Source organism: Rutilus rutilus (assembly GCF_951802725.1).
Source record: "Rutilus rutilus genome assembly, chromosome: 12".
NCBI classification, from domain to species: domain Eukaryota; kingdom Metazoa; phylum Chordata; class Actinopteri; order Cypriniformes; family Leuciscidae; genus Rutilus; species Rutilus rutilus.
In genome coordinates, this window is record NC_140217.1 from 34,504,298 (window position 1) to 34,523,431 (window position 19,134).

The window sequence follows — 19,134 nt, forward strand, 5'->3', positions numbered from 1 at the left end:
GAAACAATGGAAACTAATATTTAGAGCAGTGGAAAATGCAATGAAAGGACAGAACTGAACATGGGATTCACCGGGTGAGTAATTAATGACATAATTTTCATTTGTGGGTGAACTATCCCTTTAAGGTCAAAACAGCTTTTGAACTTCCCTACTATTATTGCTCAGGAGAAAAGATAACACACACTGAACTTTTCTGACAATGTGCCCCAAAAGCAGAGCATATTGTCATAGTATACTGGGAAATTGCTACATGTTAGATGCTTATTGTTTCTGCATGGTAAATATTAATCTAGCAAAGCACAAAGGCACTCAGTGGTAGAAATGTGTAAGTGCAGCAGGACAAATCCACCCAGTGCAGTCGCATATAACTGTGCTCTGCTTTCAGGTTTGTGCAGACAGACCTGCTGTATCCCAGAACCCATAGGAGAAAATAAACGCTGCAGTTTTGCTATGAGCAATACTTCCATTTCAAACCAAGACATAAAGAATGAATCTCTTCCGAAATACATTTCAGGTAGGTGTTTTTTTTTTTTTTTTTTTTTTACTGTAATTGTCACAATAATATGAATGTTTAAAATTCTATAATATTAATTTATATCATAGTCACCTAGTATTATTATTTCCTATTAAAATTCAAATTTAAATAGCGTGGTTAATAATAAATATTGTTTATGCTCTGTGGTAATGTGAAAACAAAAGGCTGTTTTTAAGTAGTATTATATTTACATGCATGTATGTAAGTTTAAATTGGCTTTTCGAATATTTCATTAACCCTTAAAAGTTAATCAGGTTTTTTTTGTTGTTGTTGACCTGACTGTGAATAGACGCACGCGAAAAGTAATCACGTTCGAGGTTACTATAGGAACAGTGTCAGTATCCTCGTCAGTCGGAACATTGACAAAACATAAACACCGTCGTTATTATAACTTTTTATATTACAAATATATCTCATAAAAACTGTAGTGTTTTGTTTAAAAGGTTTTCAAGATAGTTGGCAGTAAGCTAACTGCGATATAAAGACATAAATTTGGGTTTCACAAGACAGATAGCGTCTTAAAATGATTGAAATTGTCTTTGAAAAAAATCAACCACTTTGAGATAATTTTAAACATCTTAATTAACGTTTATTTTGCAGTGAACTGGACCTAATTTTTGTCATCGACACTTACTGCTAATTGCCCATCATAACGGCATCCTTCGACTCATGTGTCACGATATATAGCGCCTGAGAGCCGCTACAAAGCGCGCTCATTCGCGCATTTTACGCACAATGGAGAGCCTGCTGAAAGACGTGATTCTCTGGCACTTCAACGACTCCTGGGTGAATTCAAGCAGGGGAAACGACAGCAGTGGATCGAACCAAACCGTAAACCCTCTCAAGCGCAACGAAGAAGTGGCTAAAGTCGAAGTAACCGTCCTTGTGTGTATTCTGCTGCTGGCGCTCGCCGGCAACCTGTGCGTCCTTGTGGCTATCCAGACGAGTAAACACGGTCAATCGCGAATGTACTATTTTATGAAACACCTGAGCATTGCTGACCTGGTGGTGGCGGTTTTTCAAGTTCTTCCCCAGCTTATCTGGGACATCACCTTTCGCTTTTATGGACCAGACTTTTTGTGCCGCCTGGTGAAGTACCTACAGGTGGTTGGCATGTTCGCGTCCACTTACATGCTCGTGCTGATGTCTATCGACAGATGTTTGGCTATATGGCAGCCTCTGCTATCCTTGCGCCGTCGAAGGGACCGTTTTTATGTTTTGGCCTCTTGGATTATAAGCCTGCTCTTCAGTTTACCACAGATTTACATCTTCTCTCTCAGAGAAGTGGGTGATGGGGTTTTCGACTGTTGGGGGGATTTTGTTCAGCCCTGGGGCGCAAAGGCTTACGTCACATGGATTAGTCTCACCATCTATATCATTCCTGTAGCTATTTTAAGCGTTTGTTATGGACTAATTAGTTATAAAATATGGCAAAACTTTAAGCTGAAGACCCGACGCAATCAGTGCCTGTCGCTGACCCCGCGACCCGCCAAGGGCACCGCGCTCTCCCGCGTCAGCAGCGTCAAGTTGATCTCCAAAGCTAAGATCAGGACGGTGAAAATGACGTTTGTGATCGTCCTGGCTTATATTATCTGCTGGACGCCGTTTTTCTTCGTTCAGATGTGGTCAGCCTGGGATCCAATGGCTCCAAGAGAAGGTTCGTGGAAATTTTGTTGATCAACAGGTCATAAAATGTGCCTAGACTAAACATTTTAATGCAACGTAGGGTTATTGTTATATCATTAGTAAAACTTATCACTAACATATTTAAAACCATTTGTTTTAAGCAAATATAATACAAGCACGTTTTTAAGCAAAATATTTCACCAAAAATATACTTGGATTGATATTTGGCTATCTAAAGCAATGAAAATTATGCTGTCAAATGCTGAATAGTGCTGTCAAATCGATTAATTGCGAATAATCGCGTCTAACATAAAAGTTTGTGTTTATATAATGTGTATATACATGCACACACACGTATATGTGCATAGCCACACACACACACACACACACACATATTATATGTACACACACATATATTATAGAAACACAAACTTTTATGTTAGATGTGATTATTCGCGATGTTCCAACAGTCATGGGAAACCTGGAAATAACAGCGAATTTGTGCCTTACAAAGTCATAAATATAATTTTTGTATTTGGCGTAAATTAAAAAAAAAAAAAAAAGAAGAAGAAAAAAAAAGTATATATATATATATATATATATATATATATATATATATATTTAGTTATGCATCATATGCTCATATTTATATATATTTTTTAAAGAAATCCTTATAAACTACTGGTAAGACCATGCATGGAAATTTATTGGGAACCCTTGAATACTTTTTTTGGCCCATCAAGGCAGTCCTAGATCTTGCCCTCAAACAGTCATAAAAACAATTTACATCCATGTAATCTCAGAATCAGAATCAGAATCAGAAGAGCTTTATTGCCAAGTGTGCTTGCACACACAAGGAATTTTTCTTGGCACTGAAGCTTCCAGTGGACATATACAAATACAAAAATACAACAAGAAACATAGTAATACAAATTCTAAGAATAAAAATATGAAAATAGTATAAAAGTATAAGGTCACAGTTGGGTTTAGTCAGAATAAATATTTACAGTGTTTTGAATAGTATGAATAAATATAAATACTAATCTGTAGGTTATCCAACTTTCTGGTCTATGAGTTTCAAAAAGCTTGAGAAATCTATTATGTGGCAATACAAAAAGATGTTTCATATATACAAGATGGCACTACAACAAGATGTTTCGTGCTCTTCATTGTAATGGCATTCTCCCCCATTCCTCTACAGTCATCTCTATTTAACTTCATGAAAATTGTGCTCTAACGAATCCAAAAATATATTTCGGAATAAAATAGAGACAGAGAAAGATGAAAACAAGTTATAGCGGTTCAAAGCTTAAACACCCTCAGGTGGTTTTGGTCAAGTAAATGTAGCATGACATCAAAGCGATCCTATTTATCCTGACAAGATCTTTAGGAGTGCCATTTCCGTGTAATTTCTTAACATAATTTGTGAGGAGGTCTAGTGCTGTTGTCAAACCCACAAGGCCCATATGAAGACAAACGGCAAAGGATCCATCTGCTACATATATCCTTTTCCACCCCTCTTCTGCATTACTCCTCCACAGTAAAGTTAGACGGGTGAAAATGAGTGCAATCAAGATGCTAAATGTGCATAAAGTGGCCTGCTGCAAAAGACTACATTGAAAATGTGGATTCTGAATTTTTATTTAAGATTAATAACATAAACCATGTTTCTTATGAAAAAAGAAAACAAAGAAACTATACTTGTGCAATAGAACGCAATAGAAGTATATTCTCACTAGTGTTCATAAACATAATACATAGGTTTCAAATCATGTTTAAAGAAACAGATGAGAGATTTTATAAAATAGATTCTTTCTTAAGAAACACTGCATTAAGATGACACTTTTCTCCTTCTCAAAGTCTAGGCTTTAAATTTATTAGCTGAAAGAATTATCTATATAGGACAATGCATTTAAAATAATCGGATTCAAAATAATATCCGATAGGCATTGAAAGGACGATAGAGATTAAATTAGATATTAAAGTCTCACATAAAGTATAGCTCATCCAAAAATGATTATTATATTAGAACATTTGATCATTATTTTAATCATTACTATGCTCATGTCTTTCATGAGTGTGCTGTGCTGATTTTTTCCTGTGAAACAGAATCTGAAGAATCTGCATGCTGCTCTTCCCTTATGGCAGATTATATTGACCATGGTTTTTCATTTTTATGAGAATGATTACTTTACAAAAGTGCACATCCACCCCCGACCCATTTATCAATCCATCATGTGAACTTATTTCAGACTTACTTTAGAGCAGAGAGTGTGTTTAGAGACAGCTATAAATCATGCTGTCATTAAGGTTTTTTGGTTTCGCACTTTATTTTACATTACGTGCACTTGCAATGTACTTACAGCACCTACACAAATACTGTGTAAGGGTTAAGTTATATTTAGGGGTAGGTTCAGGGTTAGTACCTAGTTATTACCCAGTTGTGTCATTACTACGATAAGTACATAGTATGTACATGCGAAACAGGACTGAAAAATAAAGTGCTACCCCTTTTTTTTTTTTTTTTTTATGATTCAGTCTGCAGATCTTGACCCGACAGAAACTCTCATTCTGCTGTCTTTGTTCAATGATGATTTTCAGAGCATCAACCGTGTAATTAATACACAGATTTAAATGATTATATATATATATATAATTTCAGTTTATTAGTCATTAACATTTGATTACAGGTACAGATTCTTGCCATTATAGCAATTTCTTCATTTATTTCACATTGTACCACCAGCAATTTTAGAGCAGCAGATCATAATAAGTAAATGATATAGAATACTGTAAGTAATTGAAGACATTAAGGTTTGCCTTGGGTAAAAAATGTCATCAGAAACAAGTTGAATACAGTAAATGAGTTACGTTTTGGTGGTGCAAGATGAGATTTGAGTGTTTTTTTTTCATGATGTTTTATCTATCTATCTATCTATCTATCTATCTATCTATCTATCTATCTATCTATCTATCTATCTATCTATCTATCTATCTATCTATCTATCTATCTATCTATCTATCTGTCTGTCTGTCAGGGCATTGTATAGAAAGTACATAGATTTTACATGATCTTTGGTTGTCTGTCTGTCTAGGCAATGTAATTTTAATCAAGTACATAATGTTCATATTTAATAGTCTCATGACTTGTGTGTCACTAACTTTTTGTTTTTATTTTGCCTCTAATAGCTATGGCATTCATCATTGCAATGCTTCTGGCCAGTCTAAACAGCTGTTGTAACCCCTGGATCTACATGTTTTTCGCTGGTCATCTGTTCCGGGATCTCATGCAGCGCTGTCTAATGGCATCTCACTGTGGCTGTAAGAGGCAGTGGAGATCCGAAAGCCATTCGGGCACGGGTGCAATGAGGAACACCGGCAGCCAGAAGAGTGTGACACAGTGCTCTACTACATGAAAGAAAGTTGGAATACCTGCAGTTCGTATATAACTCATCATGGAAAGAACAAGAAGATAACATAAGCTAAGGAATCATTAATATGATTTTTACACGTGTGGTGCAGAGTAGACGTCAGCTACATTAGCCATGCAATCCTCTTCAGCCTAACATATGTATCTTAACAAAAGTATAATGCTTGACCTGTAGCAGTTTTTGGTACAGGAGCCATTTACATCTATCCATGCATTCTCCAAACCGCTCAAGGCCCGTTCACACCAATAACGATAACTATAAAGATAAATAGAATGATAACTATATTAGCGTCTACATCAGCGGATGATATCGATCTGTTTATTCTTAGCATCTGCTGCAGTTATGTCTGCCACATTAAAAGCTCGAGCTCTTTAAAGCAGGATGGATTCTGATTGGCTGTCATTGTTTTTATCGTTCATCAGCGCCATTATCGTTATATTTGTGGTGTGGACTCTGCTATTCATTTCGAATAATTTTTAGTTCTCTATCTTTATCGTTATTATCATTATAGTTAATGTCCTCCTTGGTGTGATCGGGCCTTTATCCTCTGCCTTCGTATGCTTAAAGAAACAGTTCACCAAAAAAGAAAATTCTGCCATTAGATTAAACACTCACACTCATGTCATTCCAAACCGGTATGCTGTAATTTTACACAAGAATTTTCACACAATGACAGATTCTTGCTTTTGGATGAAATGTATTCTGTTTAAAGGGGTTCAAGTATATTAAATAAAAGTGGAGGTAGGCTAATGGAGAGCTGCTGGATGGAGAATCCTCACATCAATTAGGTGCTTGTATCCTGCATGCATGAGTTATGAAGCTCCTAATACAAAAAAAGGTCTTCGATTTCAGACTTTATATTTTCAGATCAAGCCATTGTGTTAAGGACTAACAGTTAGTTAGTTATGGGGTTAATCAGTTATGTTACTGACTTAAAAAAAAGTTTTTTTTTAACTTTTTATGAGTAAGCAGTTTATGCAACCGGCCCCAGGTAACATTTAAGCGCTTTAAATACACTGCAGTTAAATACAGCATTTGAGCTGTTGACCGTATCTTTCTTAACTTTTGTCATGTCAGCACCTTTCATTCTAGTATATGAAGTTATGAACCACACTTTATAAAGTCGTAAATTCAGAACGAGCACTTTTTCCATTTTGTATGTGAATGTATGTGTGTTTTTTTCCACTCACTTTCACATTCTTTTAAACCCATTTGATTTTCTCTTCATTTGTGGATCACAAAATCAATGCAAAACTTTGCTATATTCTTCTAAAGCCATGCAATAGTTTTAGGAACAGACATGCCAAATGTCATTTGCAGTCAATGTTCAAACCTGACGTGTCATGAGTTTGGATATGCATGTGCACAAATGACATCCAAGAGCTATGGGGTTACAGTAGCCTACATATCACTTTAAATTAAAAGCTTTTGCATGGATTCAGAAGACTTTGAGTAGCCTATAGTGTATTACTCGTGACTTTTGTGGTGCTTTCATGAAGCCTGACGACATGGTAACACAATGCTTTCCTCATAAAGTTAGATAAGAGCAGCTCAGAGATCAGTTAGAGAGAAGGCATATGGATGTGGATGTGAGGGTGAGTAAATGAGGACTTTTTTTGTGATGTTCAACAGTTCCCACATCAGTATTTTGTAGACATGGCTGTCGCTGTGATTCATTTGAAAAGAATAAAATTGTATTTATTAAATATCTTTGTGTTATAATAAGTGCATTTGACTGTGGATGTGGATGAGAATGAGCATGATAAATTGCTGATGGAAAATGTATTTGCTTCTTGTATGACAACCTTTTCAACTGATTTAGAATCTGAACACTCACTGACAAAACAATCAATTCCAAACCATGGCTATAGCGTTAAAGAATACATTCCAGTTTTCCTGGTTATGAGAAGTTGTGAGCCCACATAAATAAGAGTCAATTATTCTCAATATGAAACCAACCTTTTAATTTTCAAGAACGGAAGAATAGGCCTGACAGCTTTCTATTTGTGGAATGAAATGGCATGGCCAAATATGCAATTTAAACTGGGATGAAATGGGTCACGTATTTGGATTTGGACTAAATTTAAATCGATCTTGGAATAATGTTTGGTTCATTAACAGAGACTGCGCATTTTAATTATAAATGATCTAATATAACCACTTCATACAGACCCATCAGTCATATCTTTAAAGTCTAACTGGGGACAGAAGCACATTAAAACCTCATTATGAATCTGTGAATGTACTAAAAGTTTAAACTCTTCCTTTGGCAAAAATCCATTTAAGCAATATTATCAATTATTTGACAGATAATTAGACAAACTCTTCAGCCAAATGATAAATCACAGTTTATGATTTCCAATCTCTCAAAAAATTGCCAGACGTAGTGCTGTCTAAAAACCTCATTGATTACAAGTGAACACATACTGACACCTAGTGTTTAAATACAAGTTTACTGCAAGAAGGTGCTATTGCGGTGCTCTTCAGTTTTCTCTTGACAGTACATTGTTGCAAATGCTATTTCTTTTTATCTTCAATATCCTAAAGATATGACTTACCATGAGATTAACCACTAAAAAGAAAATGGATATCCTGATGTTTGAATAAAGACTCAAACTTTGTCAAACCAGCTAAAAAGTTCAATTGTAAAAAGTATGGGTTTGGTAAGATTTTTCAATGTTTTTAATGAAGTTTCATATGCTTACCAAGGCTGCATTTATTGGTTCAAAAATACATTAAAAACAGTCATTTTGGGAAAAAATTCATTTTAGTTTCAATGCTGAAAATGACTTTTTGTGGAAAGTGTGAAAGAAGAAAAAAATCTATTTATTTGCAATAGAAATCTGGGTCTTTACCGCCACTTTTGACCAATTTAATGCCTCATTGCTGAATAAAAGTATTATTTTATTATTATTAACTTTTAAAGGGTAATATATATGCAGCATCATTTACAGATTTTACCGAACTACAGTCTTAAAACATTTTAAATGACTACTAGCTGTCTAGCCTCTTAATTTATTGAACCTTTACTGTGTTATGAAGCTTTTTACACAGATTCCTTTCTTGGCCGTGGCATACTTATGACATTCCTCTTCTTTTTTGATCAAATTGTGGCCAGACTGGTCTGCTCACATTAGGTTGAACCCTCTGTTCTGTGTTTCATAACATGATCAGAGTAGCTCTTATCCCATTTGAGCCTCTTCAGTCTCGCTCCCTCTCAACTCTCCTCTTCCACCCTTCCTGCATGCTCACTTCTCCTCTCGCTCTTTCAATGCCTACCACTCTCAATCTCATCCTACACCTCTGCTATTTCTCTCCCTTCATCTCTTTTCCCTCCTCCGCTCTTCCCTGTCCTTTCCCTCTACCCACTCCACTCTTTTGAAATATCAAAGTTGCCTCCTTAAAGTTTAAAAAACACACAAGATTGTATATTTTAATATTGCAAAAAAGAAAGAAAAAAGACATGGGCGACAGTGGAAGAGAGCAAGCCAGGATATCTTGCCTATTTATTTTTTTACAAAAATGTTACCACACCTGCCTTGATGCTTCTTGGTTCACAGTTGTTATAGGGATAGTTCACCCAAAAATGAAAATTTCATTGAGAATAGAAGAGAAGATAGGGTTGCGAGGGCACATTAATTGATAAGCATGGGAAAATAATTCATAATGAATTGTCAGTTTTGATGGTGACTAACGGTTAAAGTTAGCTGTGTCAGTTGCAGTTTACTGGCAGTGTCACTGATATCTTCAAATCTAACACTTATTTTACAGTAAAGCATACCAATATCACACATACGCTTCACAAATCCACAATAACAGACAGCCTATGACAAAAACATATCAAAACTGATACAGATCTTTTTTAAACAAGTGCGTTTTATTTGAAAGTAGACATTTCAGACACTGTGCCTTTATGCCTCGATTTTATCATGCACATGTCTGCTATGCTTCAATCGATAAAACTTGTTCTGTAAATGGTGTGTAACAGTATTTCCTACACCAGTGTGTGGCCACAACAGAGTACTCTTTCTATTCTTCTCAGCACATCTTCCTCCTACCGCTTCCGTCAGTTAGCTAACAGCGCGTCATGAAAGTTTGCGTTGGCGGCTCAATCGACCATGGCTCTCAATCTGCCTTCTGTTATATCTCTGCGATGGACATCCTTTAAGAAGAGAGTGTGAGCGGGATGCAGGACATCAGAGCGGTGAATTATGTCGTTGCCATGAGAATGGACTGATCGAGGCACTTTTTAAGGTAGGCTTGATGCGCAATGGAAACCATCATTTAGAAAAGACTAACTATAAACTTCCGTATTGTCTCTCTCTCTCTCTCTCTCTCTCTCTCTCTCTCTCTCTCTCTCTCTCTCTCTCTCTCTCTCTGTGTGTGTGTTTAAGGCACTTCAGACTACTCATAATCCACTTATAAACAATATCACGTTATCTTATGTGAAAGTGATATGGAAATGTGGTGTTCCTCTATCGAACGCGATTGCTGCTTGCGCGTGATTTCCTTTATAACGCAAGCTGTCTTTATGTAAATCAGAGTGCGAATGGAGAGGTTGAGAAAGACGCTTAATTTAGGCTTGAACCAGGAAGGGTTTTTTAAAGTAATATTTTTACATAGCCTATATGATAGGTAGGTAGGCTGTGTCTCAGTTTTGCGTATTATCACCTTCGGTATAAAGATGCGGGGAACCGTAACCGTATAGCAGCTCACAATTATTCACAAACATATTGTCTGACAAAACACTGTCATATGACAAAATTGTAGTTTTTGATTTAAAAGTCTTTTAGATAGCCTAATTAGTTGTGTATTTTAACTTTTTTTCATTAGAGTTTTTTTACAGTCTATGATTTTCATCTATGGACCTTATTCAGAACAGCGCCATGAGTATGAAAGCGATGCTTTTAATGGCATCCGCTGTAAAAAAAAACAAAAAATAAAAAAAAAAACCCTGTAGCCTATAAAACTAACTAAATCTAAACCTAAATCACTTATATTTATACTTATATTTAAACTCATATGTTTTCTTCAGCTCATGATGTCTGGAGTTTTATGTCTACTGAAGTTTCATGGAATTTTTGCAGTGTTTCGTCAGCATTAAAAACGCATTAAATAACAGTACAACCCTCTGAAGAGATGCATGTCTATCCCTCACAGCCTCACTTTCATTCATGTTAAAAATCAAAGATGGCGCTGCTTTGAATAAGGTCTATAGACCTTATACATAGGTGCTAGACGTTCACATAACCATAGCAACAGCGTTTGAAGACTTTTCGTCAGGATCTTTTTCACAGATATTGGCCAAACATAAAATCATTTTTACTATACATATTTCAAATATGAATCATTGCTAGATATACTTAACGTCACTGTGTTTTCAGTGGCATCCGTTGTAAACAAAAAAAGAAAGAAGATCACTTGTAATTTTCCACAGCTTTATTGTCTGGAGTTTTTTATTTACTGAAATTCTTTGGAAATATATTTTTTTCAGTGTTTTGTCAGCAGAACAATCTAGAAACACATTAATAAAACAGTACAACCCTCTGAAGACTGAGATGTAGGCCTGTCTATCCCTCACAGCCATAGCTTTCATTATGAGCGCTGAGATGACAAAGATGGCGCTGCTGTGAATAAGGTCTATACATGACCTCCACGCTCCTGATGATTATAGTTTAAGATGTTGGTCTCAATTTTTAAGGTATAAAAGTAAACTTAATTTGTGATTATTCATTTTAAATGACAGTCCTGGAAAGAATTTGAAAGTTACGATTAATCTAGCACTATAGGCTATTATACACATCAACATCACGATTTTCTGTAAAGCTGCTTTGAAACATGTGAATTGTGAAAAGTGCTAAAGCCTACAAATACATTTTTTATCATTTTTATTTTATTTTGATGTATAACAAAGTTTACACAAAATCGGACCATTTGGTGATTTCTATATTTGTTTCTGGTTTTATTTTTGTCTATTTTGCTGCATATATTTGACTTCAAAACCATCTACAACATTTTCCCTTTTTTTTTTTTTTGGTTAAATGATCCTGTAAGAAGTGCTTTCTCTTGGCAGGTGGCCACAGAGATGGAGAGTCCTTCGAAAATGGAGAGGCGACAGGCGTGGGCGCTCAGCAGCAGCAGCCGCCGCAAGTTTACCGTAAGAGATGCAGAACACCGCAGCCCATCAGCAGAACAGCAGCCTCATTTCTCTCTCCAAGATGACGTCTTTGTGGATGGTGAGCACCAGGTTAATGTTTAACATTCAGCTGTCTCAATAGCTCTATAATATGGAAAGAAGCTGCATATCTCATTTCTTCTTAACCAAGTAATTCAAAACCACATGCAACCAGGGCGATTAAGTGTTTAGAAGGCTTTACTTTTGTGTGTTTTAGTGAAAATTATTTCATTAGTGAAATGCTTTGCTTGAAAACTGCACTTTATTTAAATAAAACACCACTTGGCCTGATATTTTGTTAACGATAGTCATGCAGTCCAAATATACTTTTTGGGACTACTGTATGCTTTACTTAGTAATAAGCAAAACATTATCAGATGTGCAGCAATAGATCGGGAGGTTATTTGGCATTCAAATGTTAATAAAATTGTATTGCAGCTACTTTGAATTAGGCCACTTCTAAATGAAGCCACATTATAACTGCTGCTGTGAGAGATAAAGGATAGACCACAAACAGAACATGGTTGCCACCAGATAAACTCCAAAACCAGAAAGCTCATTTACACCTCTCTCTCTCTCTCTCTCTCTCTCTCTCTCTCTCTCTCTCTCACACACACACACACACACACCCATCTTCAAACAGACAGGCTAAGATCACTATGTGCGTCTTTATTTTGTTTCCACAGGATGCTCTGCAGGAAAGATTGAAACCTGGCTCCAAGGTTGTGGGTGAGTGTTTGTGTGTCTTTCTATAAAAGACAGTCATTGTGATTCAATTGTAATACAATAACAGCAAGTGAATGGAAAACCACAAATGTTCTTGAACTTGTTTGCTGATGGTCATGAAGGTTAAAAAAAAACATTAACAACCTCTGAGGGTCAAAGACCATGTTTCTACAAGGTACCTTCACCTGAAAGCTTTTAGTGAAAAAATATTTGAGTTACATTGTTTTTCTCTATTTATAGATTGTGCTGAGGAAGAATCTGTTTTCCTTTTTTTTCTTTCTGGATCAGGAAACCGCAGAAAAACTTGATATTATTGCTATTGTTTCTCACTGTTTAGGCTTTGCAAGTTCCTAGAGAAGCCACAGAGAAAGTGTTTCCAAGAATAAGGATCAACACATTTTTTTCCAATCTATTAGGAATGGAAATAACTTTTTAACATTAAATGCACATAATTTAGGTAATTGAATTATATTCTGCAAAGCCTGTAAATTAAATAGGATATCTAATCACATTCACAGCAGCAGTAGTCAGATGCGAGACAACACAGAGCTTGGAAAGCGACTTTTGTCTCTGTGACAAGCAGCAAAAGATCTAATAATCTATCATTCTGACATTTGTTTAATAAGGGCTACCGGTACATACTGCCACAAGGATTGAAATACGTCTTATGTGCGTGTCTGTTTCTATTTTTATCACAGTATTTTTCTGCATGCCCACAACCCGCCCACAGACCTGTGCTTATTCAGACTTGATAAAAGTGAATTCTCTCTCTCTCTCTCTCTCTCTCTCTCTCTCGCTCTCTCTCTCTCGCTCTCTCGCTCTCTCGCTCTCTCGCTCTCTCTCTCTCTCTCTCTCTCTCTCTCTCGCTCTCTCTCTTGCTCTCTCTCGCTCTCTCTCTCTCTCGCTCTTTTTCGGTTTTCTTTTCCCCATCTTATCTGTAGGAATGAAGCCAGTCCTGCCAAAAGCAGTCACCTTACAACAGGTGGGTTGAAGGCGAAACAAGTTGTTGGCTTTTTCTTTGAAAAAGTAGTTCTTGACTACAAAACCTGCACATCCAAGAGCAGAATTGCAAAATATGTCATTTTTACATATGTCGAGTAGGCCTGCACAGAATCTGTACACACATGTTGGTACACCTATCATTTAGAGGACATTCCATAGGTGTAATGGTTTTTATACTGAGCTAATGATATTCTCTATAACCTAGCCATAAACATAACCGTCACAGAATATTTTCAGCATTTTTTCATTTAAATTTTTTTTTTTTTGTATGTTTATTTAGCGAATTGAATTATGAGGACACCTGCATGTCTTTATAATGTAGGGGGCGTGGCCTAAAATGAACGATGTCCATTCGAATTTTGCAGAAATCTGTACTTTTTCGAGACCTCGGCAGGTGCCGATTCTGTGCAGGCTTACCAGTGCGACACGTCTAAATCCTCCTAAAATTGTCAAATGTAACCCTACAGGCCCTTTGAAGACAGGCACCAGTTTTGAGGATGATCTGAGTCTGGGTGCAGAAGGTGAGTAGAAGCAACACAATAGCAACAGTAACTCAGGTATAATGACAGCTGGAAGTGTTTTAACAATGTAAAAGAACACACACATCACATTTAATGAGCAGTTCTCTTCTAAAAATGTCTGCTGAATGACTAATAGTTTCACTTAAACTGAACTCTATATTCATAGAATTTATTTTGTTAGCAACCCTCGATGCATTATATTCCACAACATATTGGCTAACTGCTAATTAAAGGCAATTTTGTGCCAGACCCCTGTTCCGCATAAATACATTTTGAATAATTGGGTTCTTTGTAATGTCAAACATCTTTCTTGAGTGACTTCCTTGTACTTGTCAGTAAAGGTCTCATAGTCGGTCTGATGGCAGTGATTATATACTGTACGAAGCAGCACTACATTTATGTTTTAGAGCGAACCTCCCCTTACTCTCCAGCACATCTTGTTTATTATAATGAGCCACTACATTCGGAAAGTAACACACTTGCACAAGGCCAGATACAGGAAGTAATGAATAAATGGTCTTTTGGGACAGGACAGGAGTGTGTTTATTTTAAGCTATACACTACCAGAAGTCGTTGAAGATTTTTTAAATGTTTTTGAAAGAAGACTTCTGCTCACCAAGGCTGCATGTATTTGATCAAAAATACAGTAAAAACTGGGGAAATATTATTAAAAACTTTTACAATTTAATATAAATATATTAAATTAAAAAAATATATATATATTTTAAAATGTATGATGGGAATATGTATGAAATATTCAGTATTAATTATTCAGTATTCAGTATTAATTTCAGAAAAAAATTTGAAGGGTATTGTACATAGTAATTTTCTTTCCTTCACTTATACCTGCTATTATTTATTTCACAGCCAATGCATTATATGCTGCATCAGGTGCGCCACATTTTAGGTAAGAGACAGGTTGACTTTGCCGCACCATTGACTCACCACCTTCATTCTCTGGCTCATGGTTTCTCGTTTATGCTTCTAAATCCCTTCTTTCATTGTATTTACATTAATTATTTGTGTATCAACAGCACTCCTCAACAGAAGCTTAACCTGCCATTGTTCAACATGGGCCAGAGTGTCGGATCCAGTGCCTTCTCAACCACTACCAGCAGGACTGCTTCCAGGTAAGGGCATGGCTAAGGCAATCAATGGATCAAATAATACCTAATTTAGCTGGCCTATTGGATGAAGGTTACCTGCTTGGTACCTGCTTGGTGCCTGACAAGGAACAAGCAAAACAATTTCCTCCACTGTGCATTTTGCTTTCATGCTTAAGATTGATTTGTTCTTCTGATGAAGGTAAACTGTAAATGGTTTTGGAAAAACTCAAACAAAATGATTGCAAATGCAGAGTGATGCACAATTAAGTATTAAATTTAAGCCACTCGCATGACAATAACCTGTATGTGGAATATGTGGCTCTTACTGATAAGGCCAACCCTGAAACTGATTATTTTTTCACATTTTCTGAATTGTTAATTTCTCACATAAACAAAATTCCTTGGACTGACATATTACGCTCCTGTTTGTATCTGCATCATGAAATTGTGCAAATTATCCAGCAAATAAACATGCAAGGGATGAAGAATGTGTAGAACTCTGTGAATGACAGGCACTGGAATTCCGTGGGCATAGATTCCGTGCATGTCTACCTGAACCAGAGTTCTCTCACATACTTTTAAAAAAATATCTTTTGCTTTTCATGATGTCTAAAAACATCCCCCAGTGTGTCTGAGGTACTCCAGATGCGTGCCGAAGATGCAGAAGAGACCCTTTTCCAGCTGGGTTTCGGTTGCGAGGAACCACAGGTGACTGCCCGCATCCCAGTCCGTTTCTTCAACTTTCCGTCCCAGCTCAGAGGCATCAATTTCCGTCTCTTCCTTGAATCCCAACTCACCAGGATACGCCAGGAAGACCCTTGTCTTTCATTAGCAAGTAAGGAATCACAGAGTTACAGAATGTTGCTCCTACTACAACTTTAGAGACATTGTCACATCCGCTCATCTTGTTTTGGCACAGGTCGTTTCCGACAAGTAGAGGCATTGACGGCAATGGCCAACGCTTTCTATTCGCTGTACTCCCACGTGTCCCGAACGCCACTTCAGAAGCTTGCGCCACCCCAGTTAACCTTCAGCTCCCCAATCGTGGAGAGGACCATGTCTCGAACCAGTGTCCGCAGTGAACCGCGCTCTCCTGTTGAAAGACTAAAAGACACTATCTCCAAGATGTGCTTGTACACGGGATCCCGTGGCTCGGACTCCACGTCACCAAGCAATTCACCTCGTAAGCGTAAATATAGTCTGTCAGGTGTAATTGAGAAGAGTGCCGAAAATGACGATGCTAATGACCAAGATTTATGCCTTCAAATGGAAGTAGATGATTTGGAACAAGACTTGGACTGGTTTGTAGAGAGCAAGAAAGAACTTGAGGAGAAGACATACGAGGAAAACACTGAAAGGACTGATTATTTTGAGCCTATACCTTGTCATCCACTATCCGAGACGACAAATGAAAACATACACAACCTCAGGCATACATTAGCAGAGTGTACACCTTGCCAGGAGCCAAAAACAGACATGGAGTCCAAAGGTGGTTCCCTGCCTTCTCTTCACTCGAATAGATCCGACGTTACTGTGAAACCTGTTCCTATCATTACTCATGATATCATATGTCCTCAGGTTGTTGAATGTGTCAATCAGGCACCTTACCGCTGCTTAGAGACAAATAGTATGGACGCCAAAGACTCACCTTTTGCACACCAGTCGACAAATAAATCTTATGAAAGACAATCTAACGCAATGAATTTGCACAAGTCGTTATGTCAGATCACAGTCACCGGATGGGAGGACGACACAACCCTCCCCAACAGAGACACACAGGAGCAGTGTTCATCCAACATCAAGAGGTATCTAAGCCCAGTAAAACCACTAAACCTGGGCAAACAAGGCAACTCCTTTGAACTGGAAGAGGTACGATATCTCCTATCATTCTAATGCATTTTTATGGCAAGAGCAAAAGCTTGCCCACACGAGTTCCCATAAGACATCATTAACAGAATATTACTCAACTCTTTATTGACGAAATCACCTCCAAACTTCCTCTTCGTGTCCATCCTCTGCATAGAGATTATAATGCAGCTTGTCGCTATTTTTAATGCTGCAAGCTTTTGTACCATCACTTTTACTTCATTACTTCAGGTCAGGAATTTAAAAACCATAAAGAACCCCTTAGCAAGAGTTTAGTAAAGGAAAACAGCACTGACATTATCCTCTGCCAATGTAAACATCTAGTTTTCTATACTGTTGTGATGTTATCATTAAGTATAGGGTTTCAATTCAGGTTCACAGTGCAGAGGAAGAGGAAGCCACTTCATCAGAATTCTGCTCCACAGTCACATTGTCTGTTTCGGAACAACATTCCAAATGTAAGTAACATGAGTAGACTAGAATCTTACCATGATTAGAATATGTGAGGCAAATTTTAGCCACTAATTTGACTAATTATTTTTCAGTTAAGTAAAACCAAGTCAACTGAATATCTGTTTATCAGCCATGCAGTGTTATCACCAAAATAAGCAAAATCACCCTTACAAGTTCACAGAAAGCAGCATGTGTTGATGTGGTGAGAAAGGGAGGCGTTGTGCTGACTTGTTAAAAACACATTGCAGTGAAATGCAAGAATTTGGTCCAGCTTATCTTGTCTGCCTCATCGCTAAAACATTTCATGGGGAAACAACCTAACAGGAAGTAGCAAGAAAATCTGCTAACTATCATTTTTGTTCACAGAAACAGTTGAAAAAGAATTTGGTGCCCAGACAGCAACATAGTGGATTCCACGCGTACCATATGTGGGCCGGATCTGGACTGACACTGTGTTGCTGTCTGGGTGTCTTGATTGCCTAAATTCATCAGTTTTCTTACACATTTAACATTTCTCTTTCCCAGCGTCGCCTCTGCGAGGGGACAGTTTTCAGTCAGACAGCAGTGGATATGCTGAAGAGGATGTGCACCATTCCCTCTTCACCCCAGAGAAAACATAACATCAAAACTTAGGCTAATGAAGAACTACAAAGTGTGTCTACTAATACCTTTTAAGTCAACATGGTGAAATGGTGTTTGCAAACACATTTTTCTAAGTGGTCTTATCCATCAGGAATTTATTGGATTTACTTTTTCATTGGAATATCCTGTACAGATGAACCATGCACAATAAGACCAGTGGCTGGTTGCACAAACTGCTAGACTAATCTTAAAAGTTAGTCATCTCATTTTTTTTCTTTAAAGGGATAGTTCACCCAAAAAATGTAACTTCTGTCATTAATTACTCACCCACGTCGTTCCATCATCAGGACACAAAATATCTTCTTTTGTGTTCAGCAGAAGAAAGAAATTCATACAGGTTTGGAACAACTTGAGTAAATTATGACAGAATTTTCATTTTTGGGTGAACTATTCCTTTAAGCTTCTGTTTATGTTTGCTGATCAATGTTTAAATGTGTAAAAGTTTTGGGTGATCTAACCCTTTAAGACTGGTCATAACTTTTTTTTATGTCTGATACATAAAAAATTTGATTGGTCTCATTTGAATCTGAAAAGTAAGATTACTAACTGCTAGTATCATAATAGTTCTTAAGACATGCAACTGGCCCCTGGAGCATGCATTAACGTTGCTTTCATGTTGACTTTAACGTGTAAAACAGCCTACAGTGATGAATATTAACTTCTGTTTTTTAACTAGCTATATTTGTGTTTGGCTTTTCACTCTGTGCACTTTTTGGTCTTATTCTTCTTATGAGTGAGCGGCAGTACATGTTGCCTTTATTTGTAATTACTCAATAGTAATAAATAATTTATTTGAATTATGAGTTTTGGTCGGCTGGTGTGTTATCAGACAAGTTCCTTAACTAGTTGAGGATTACCCATAAACCCCCCACCCCAAAGTTACTGATTTGAATACTAACATTTTGAAACTCACTTTAACCAAACTTGTTCAAAACAGCTGTCATTAAAGCCAAGTCCTGAAACTCTACACAAATATGTGAACACAAAACAAGCGGTTTCAGTTTGTAGCAGCTTGTCTAATCAAATGGTGTATTAGCATGAACATTCTTTT

General features: G+C 37.0%; 2 protein-coding genes across 3 annotated transcripts; both read left to right on the top strand.

The window, feature by feature from the left end:
- The first annotated feature begins 328 nt into the window (after positions 1 to 328).
- Positions 329 to 5,752, top strand: oxtrb (oxytocin receptor b). Its single transcript, XM_084426845.1, has 3 exons — positions 329 to 514; positions 1,136 to 2,192; positions 5,351 to 5,752. Exons 2-3 carry the CDS (start codon positions 1,271 to 1,273, stop codon positions 5,575 to 5,577), a joined length of 1,149 nt encoding a protein of 382 aa, XP_084282971.1. The 5' UTR covers positions 329 to 514; positions 1,136 to 1,270; the 3' UTR covers positions 5,578 to 5,752.
- Positions 5,753 to 9,656: 3,904 nt separating this feature from the next.
- tespa1 (thymocyte expressed, positive selection associated 1) lies at positions 9,657 to 18,886 on the top strand. Of its 2 annotated transcripts, XM_084425423.1 has the most exons (11): positions 9,659 to 9,846; positions 11,666 to 11,828; positions 12,454 to 12,496; positions 13,435 to 13,475; positions 13,963 to 14,016; positions 14,884 to 14,923; positions 15,051 to 15,146; positions 15,749 to 15,957; positions 16,042 to 16,991; positions 17,362 to 17,446; positions 17,967 to 18,886. In XM_084425423.1, exons 2-11 carry the CDS (start codon positions 11,678 to 11,680, stop codon positions 18,059 to 18,061), a joined length of 1,764 nt encoding a protein of 587 aa, XP_084281549.1. In that variant the 5' UTR covers positions 9,659 to 9,846; positions 11,666 to 11,677; the 3' UTR covers positions 18,062 to 18,886. The 2 variants fall into 2 exon arrangements, with proteins under 2 accessions (XP_084281550.1, XP_084281549.1); XM_084425424.1 differs by lacking the exons at positions 17,362 to 17,446; positions 17,967 to 18,886 and having other exon boundaries at positions 9,657 to 9,846; positions 16,042 to 16,611; positions 16,701 to 16,840.
- The last annotated feature ends 248 nt before the right edge of the window (positions 18,887 to 19,134 follow it).